This window comes from Loa loa, assembly GCF_000183805.2.
Source record: "Loa loa unplaced genomic scaffold supercont3.250, whole genome shotgun sequence".
Classification (NCBI taxonomy): Eukaryota; Metazoa; Nematoda; class Chromadorea; order Rhabditida; family Onchocercidae; genus Loa; species Loa loa.
Window position 1 is genome coordinate 26,836 of NW_018108430.1, and position 7,208 is coordinate 34,043.

At 30.3% G+C, this 7,208-nt stretch overlaps 1 protein-coding gene across 1 annotated transcript; it reads right to left on the reverse strand.

Annotated features, from left to right (window-relative positions):
- Nucleotides 1–3,405: 3,405 nt before the first annotated feature.
- LOAG_11155 (hypothetical protein) lies at nucleotides 3,406–5,653 on the reverse strand (the record flags this gene model as incomplete). The annotated part of the gene is made up of 7 exons (XM_003146678.1): nucleotides 3,406–3,684; nucleotides 3,978–4,199; nucleotides 4,298–4,467; nucleotides 4,571–4,677; nucleotides 4,764–4,878; nucleotides 5,146–5,230; nucleotides 5,522–5,653. The coding sequence occupies 7 exons, from the start codon at nucleotides 5,651–5,653 to the stop codon at nucleotides 3,406–3,408; spliced, it is 1,110 nt and encodes a 369-aa protein (XP_003146726.1).
- Nucleotides 5,654–7,208: the final 1,555 nt, after the last annotated feature.

Consider the following 7,208-nt stretch of genomic DNA (forward strand, 5'->3'; position numbering starts at 1 on the left):
CGTCCAACGCTTATCCTTGTTGGTTATAATCCGGCACCTGTTGGATCGACAGTAACATTAAGATGTAAAACTAATGGACAGTATCCCATACGATGGCATAAAACGATATACTATTGCAAATTTCTAACGATAATCAAAGGATATATGTAAATATTTTCTGTTGAACTTTTAAATTCCGTTAAATTTTCAAATTTATTATTTCATCTGAAACGATTTGTTCAAATATTTGTTTAAATTATAGTATAGATAGCTTTGTTTTGCCAAAAAAAATAAATGAAAAAAAATAAAAAAAAATAAATGACCATTATCGGCATATTCTTCATCAAAATGCGCTAATATATTGAAAGAAAATATGCCGAAAATGATCACGATAAAATTAAATGTTGCAATTATCTCTTCCCATTTCAAATGCTCTTTTATTTTACATATATTTTTTCATTCTTGAAAGCTTCATTGAAAAATTGAAATTATATTAACAATATATTAACAACAAATTATTTCCTTTGTCCCCGTTTCCAAAAAGAAGATTTTGAATTTTGTAAGAATGAGAGGAAAGAGATTTCAAAATTTCAAAATTTCAAACTATGTAACTTAAATGGAGAAATTTTACCATTCATTTGTAACATTCATAACAAAGAATTAGTCATTTTAATAGTACAAATATCATCATTGGTCATTATCATCATCATCATCATCAAAGGTTTGGTTGATGAATCAGTAGGAAGGTTGAATCACGGTGACCTTTTATGGAAGAATAATTTTTAGTACTTTTAAATTAACTTACATACAAGACATTGACTAAGTAATTATTTATTTCCTCCAATTTTATTTGTTATTATATTATTAGTTCCAATTTTCCCAATGTATATATATATTTTATTCTACAAAATTGTAGATGAAGGATGATCACAGTGAAGTATATATTACCAAAATACATCAGTCAGATGTAGGCGATTATTCGTGTTCGGTTGGGTCAAATGCTATTTTATCCAATACTGTTCATTTGAATGTCAAAGGTATCAAATTTAATTAATTTTAAACCATTTAGCATTTTATTAAAAATAATAATGAATGATATTTATCGGTAGTTTTGATAGAAAAGAAAAAAGGAAGTTAAGTCATTATCATTTCTAATCTATTGAAATTCAATATGTTAAATTTCAGTTATAGAAATGATCGATTCATGCATAGATAAAGGTAATCCGACAACGTGTAAACTGATTACCAAAATTGGATTATGTTCTAATCCACGATATAGTAGTTATTGTTGCCATACTTGCTCTCTTTCTTTAATCTAACAAATCTATCTAGATTAATGTTCATCAATATTATCCAAAAGATTAGCAATACAGGGGATTCTCAATTGGGTTATTTGATACTTTTAAATTTTATTCTGTTACAATTAAATTTCATTGTATGATACATTTAGTAAGTTGAAAAGTAAGCTAAGTAATTACAATAAGGTTTAGTATTTACTATTTATTAGCATGTGATTAAGCAAATTGTTTAAGCGTTTTGAAGAGAGAAAACTTAAGACCACGTTTCAACCACTAAATTATCATTCTTACGTCAACATTTGTAAATCTCTAATAAACGTTTATATTGCAGCTTGATATGATTCGATCATTTTTCCTTGCTTTAATAGTTTTTATTAAGGCTTAGTCGTGAAAACTTTCTTTTGAAAATATTATCATTTACAAGTCAAACATTTGTTACATTTCCTATCACTTTTACTTTATTATTTACGATTGAAATATTACAAATGTTAATGTTTCAATCGATTTTTGAGATGATAAGAATTGGATTTTAGCAGTAAAATAAGCAATAATTTCCAATCAATATAAAAGTACTAATATCATATATGTAAATGTATATATGTTTGGTTTATGGTCTACCTGAAATATCTCAAACGTAATATCAAATGTATCGAATAGTTGCAACTTTCTCAACTTTATATGTTTTAGAGAGAAAAAAAGTAATGAAATTACTTATTCGTTATCATTATGGTTGTGATTCAAAAATAGAACGCATTTGTATCTGTTTCCCATTATTTGTTATTTATACTACTGTGATACTTTTTTATGTATCGAAGTTTACTTCATATACTATTAAGTGAACAATATACAGCTGATAAGTAAATAACGAAGTAAGTAATTAAGAATTGATTTGATGCTTAAAATACATGAATGGATGAATTTTATTTTTGCTTGAAAATGATCATTAATGAAAGAAAAAGTACATTTGAAGTTAATTTCATTTCGCTGTTTAAGTATTGAAATTAAAAGGAATATTTTTTTCCGTCATTTTGTTAATATATCTTCAAAATTAATTAGATTTTATAATTAATGAAACAGGAAAAATAGCAGAAAAAAAAAGATATAGCAGAGAAACCTCGTATTCACAAATTTCTGCTTTTTATCAATTCAAAAATATGTTTTACAAACAAAAGTATATGATATAATCATTAATTATCTGAACTGCCTAGTCATTTGCTACAATGTATCATTTCTTATCAAATGATAAAGATATCGGAATGAATGAGAAATTATCCATCGAAAAATTGCAGATTGAAACATTTCGTGTAATCTCTCACTCACTAACCAACATTTATTTTATTAGTGATTATTTTAAAAAATCCGTAAACGGAAAAGTAGATTCTATTTAAAAACTTAATTAAGTTTTCTGCCAAAATTTCAGGGAAAAAACTTAAATATTTGCATGATGAGATCAGTTAATCAATCAATTAACTAGCAGCAATCGAATGAAAAAAGTTGAATACACTAGGATGGGAAGACAAACAAGTCTCATATAACCTGAAGGGATTAAAAAGATTGCAAAATATACAATCAAATCTCAGCCTTATCTTATCAGTTGAGATAAGGAATGAACATATTCGGCTTGCAACAGTTTGTTTTAATTCTTGAAAATGAAGCCTGTGTGCAGCAATGTTGACATTCCCGTTCCACCCATTCTATTTTTTTTTTTTTTTTTTTTTTTTTGTTTTTAAGAAATTTCGAACTAAATGTTCAATTTCCTTATAAAGAAGAAATGACTTTTCAGAAAATACACATATTGATATTTAACAGCAAAAAGGGAAAAGAAGCCATTTGTCATTTTTATAAATGACAATATTATATTTCGAGTGTTCCCGAAATGATGGAAATGAAAAAAGGTCGGCAAAAAATGAAGCAAACAACTTCGGATATTTTCAAAAAAATAATATGACTGAGAACACTGCAATAATTCAATTCAAAGCTAACTTAGAGATGCTACATTAATCATTTTTACAAGGAATTAAATGTACAATTCAGTTACAACAGACAGATTATCTGAAGGATATTACAATAGGGAATAGAAGTTGCTGAAAAATAAAAATACAATTAGGGATGGTATGCTATTGAAAATTTACCAATCTCCTCCTCCGAAGTCACCACCACCAAAATCATCGCCACCTCCTAAATCATAACCACCAGAATCATCATAATCACCTCCTACATCGTAACCGCCGTAATCATCTTGATTCCCGCCATCTATGTCATAACCGCCATCATAATCTTGTACCACATCCTGGTTATTTGTTGAATCGATTGTATCGACGACAGTCGATGATCCTGTATTATGTTCACCAACTGTACCTCCCGGATCACCGTTATAGTAGTTATTCGTGATATATGTGTCGTTATCCTGAATTTCCTCCGTACAATTATTTTTTTTTTTTCTACCGATTTTAAAGTATTCGTCAGTTAATCAGTAAAATTGCTAAAAATTTGCAAAAAAACCTTAATGAATTAATTACTTTCATAACGAATTAATTACCACAACTAACCATTATTTTAATGAAGTAATTACTTTACTTAATTAACTGATAGCTTTGCAAAATGAAATCGAAAGTGTCAATTCTTTTTATAGTCCTAATTAAAGCCAAAATATCTCATTTTCTTCACAGTTAAGTAAAATTACATGCATTTAATTTTTACCTGCACATATCCTCCACCAAAGCCACTGCCCATTCCTAAATGAGATGGATAACAGTGACCACCCCAACCAAATCCAGAATGTAAACCACCACCCCACATACTGCCTAGGCCGAAGCCTAGCAATGAGCCCATTAACATGCCAGTCCCAAGACCAGGACCACTGCTACCACCACCACCACCACCACCACCATATGGTTGTCCATAACCTCTTCCATTTCGATCCTGTAAATGAGACAAATTACTAAAAAGATTCAAATTTTTTATATCCTAAAAAAAACAATAATTAAAATAATGCAACTTCATATAATAAATTAACTTACAGCAATAATAACTGTGGTACCACCACCACCAGGACCAGCACCACCATATCCTGGAACGGTTGAAGCATACATTGGAGGTTGTGGTGGATTTGTTGCTGGATTATATGCCGGTTGGCTAGGATACGTATTGGCCATTTGAGGTGGACTAGTCGGATACACCGGAGGAGGATCTGAATTCAATAAGCTATACATAAACGAAACATTACAATGTAACAGTTTGATAGTGCCAAAGAAGTTAATCCCAGAAAGTGCCTTAAAAAGAAAAAAACTTACTATAAGTAGGTGGTGGCGCATTCGGTCCACTTGCTGGCAGCTGTTGAGCATCAGCTGGAGGAGGATTCGGTTTCGGTAGGGTTTTCATGATTTCCGTAAACCATGACCTGAAAATGAGAATGCGTGTAAAACTGTCAATCACAAATAGAAGAGAAGATGCAAGAATTGTCATAAGCGAAATAAATAAACTTACTCAAGATCGGAATCAGAAGAGAATAGGAACCAATGAACTTTGCTTGCTTGCGCATCCATTCCAATACCCACTAAGTGATACAACGAGTATCGTTGTGGTAACTCTGGTCGACGTACTGTAAATTAGAGAATATCAAAATTTGAACTTCGAATCACTCCAAAATATTTCCATTATGAAATCTTGAACATTTGAAGTATTCAAAAATTTGCTCTCATTTACGTCATATAACCATTTACTCTTATGATATTCAATTAATATATAACCTAAATTCATTACCATCTATATCATCTAATCTTCTACCCATAGAGTACTTAACTTACAGGTTATTCATATCTTTTTATTAGGATAACATCATCTAGTAAGATATCTAAGGTAAAGAAACCTGGCATTCGATCACACATTGGTCCAACACATGTATACGGTACCACATCTTTCAAGAAAACTGAACCTGCCGGTTTCGAATCATCCTGAAACGAAAACATGTATGAAATAAAAGCAGGAAATAACTGAAACTAAGTTACTTGGAAGAAGCTCTAAAAATTAATGGCAACCAATTAATTAACGCATTCAGATGATTAACTGACTCCGTAATTACAACATTAATTATCGATGATTATCAAACTGAAGCAATCATCTGTGGTTGTAAACATTCATTTCAGGTAAATTATCGGTGCTTTAAAGAAAACCGGAAAGACAATCATTTCTGTTTCAAGGTCAACCAAAAAAGAAAAAAGGAAGAATGACGAGTAAAAAGTGACCTTTTTGTCGTACCAAACAAATTCGGAATCACTGAATAGCATAGCCCAACATTCTTTCCATTTCTTGCTCAAGAAACTCGATTTATAGCGTAATATTTCGCCTTCTTTTAGTTTGCGTTGAAATTCGCCCATTTCCGAACTAAAGAAAAAAAAAATTAATTTTATAATTTTGGTTCAGAAAAAAAGCAAAACAAGAACCGAGTAAGAATAATAGTAGGAAGATAGATGATAAGGGAATGATAAAATCAATAAAATGATGACACTAACTTCTTTAAAATACTTCATTTTTGATAAAAAATTTGATCATTTGTAGTAAAAGAAAAGCTATCACATTAAAATTATTTAAGAGAAGAAAAGAAAGCGATCACTGAAACTGAAATGGTTAACGATATTAATGATAATAAGAAATATGATAGGAATGATAAGGATAAGATCATCGCATATTTCTAAATTTCCTTATCCATCTTTATCATCATATCCCTCTGCCTGCATTATTATTTCAAATGAGAAATGGCAAAGATGTATGGAAAGCTTTTTCTTTTAGTTTATATTGAATTTTTTTTTTACCGAAAAAACCCCAAAACCGAAAATTTATTTCAGTCAAACAAATGCCATATTGATTGTTTACTTTTCAAAGAATGCTACCATAGAGTATATATAAATAAAGTTGCGGGAGCTATGCCAATCGATCAGCTGTGTTGTTTTCCAAGAAGTCCCCATTGCTCTGTCGCAACATCCGAAGGCAAGGATAAAAAGGTAAACTGTCACCGATCGATTATCAAATTCCCGTAGGTGGAGTGGATGAAGAGAGAGAGAGTGAGAGAGGAAGGTATGATAGATGTTGTCTGGAAATAATATGATTAATAATTTTTCTTATACAAGCAATATTACCTGATAAGGAAATGAGAATATTTGTGACTGACTGAATGATAAGTTCCGTTCTGTACAATAATCAGTAATCGGATTTGCACTGATAAGACTAATTCATATAATAATTCATATAATTACACACTAATATTTTATAATAATGACAAAATTAGTAACTGATAACAATAAATTCACTAAGTTATTATCATGTTAATAATGAGAAAGATTAAAATAATATGAGATCAATTGAAACTGATATGATATATGACGAAGATATCCGGAAAATAGATAGGAACGATAAATGAACGAATCCGGAAGATAAATTGGGAAGATAAGGCGGGTAATATTAAGAGAAGAAGGATGATAGCACTGTTTTTATCACTTTAGAAAGTACATAGGAATCGATCGATGTTCGGCAGTGAGTATAGAATGGAAACTCTTCTCACTAACATTTCTTCTCACCCTTTTATTTCCTCCAAACTTTGTGATTTCATCACAATTCAATAAAAATTCGTCATGCATTTGTTTTACAGATGATGACTCATCGCTTGGAATGAATTTGAAATGTGCGACAATTTGTCATTCTACTGCAATAATCGATATCTATTATATATTTACTATTTCTTTATGTTTTATAAAATCAGCAATAAGCCGATTATGTGAATGTTACCGAAGTGCATGCTATTATGTGCATACTGTCGAAGTGCATGTTATTACGCGCATATTGTCGAAGTGCATGTTATTATGCGCATATAGTCGAAGTGCATGTTATTATGTGCATATAGTCGAAGTGCATGTCTTTATGCGCATATTGTCGAAG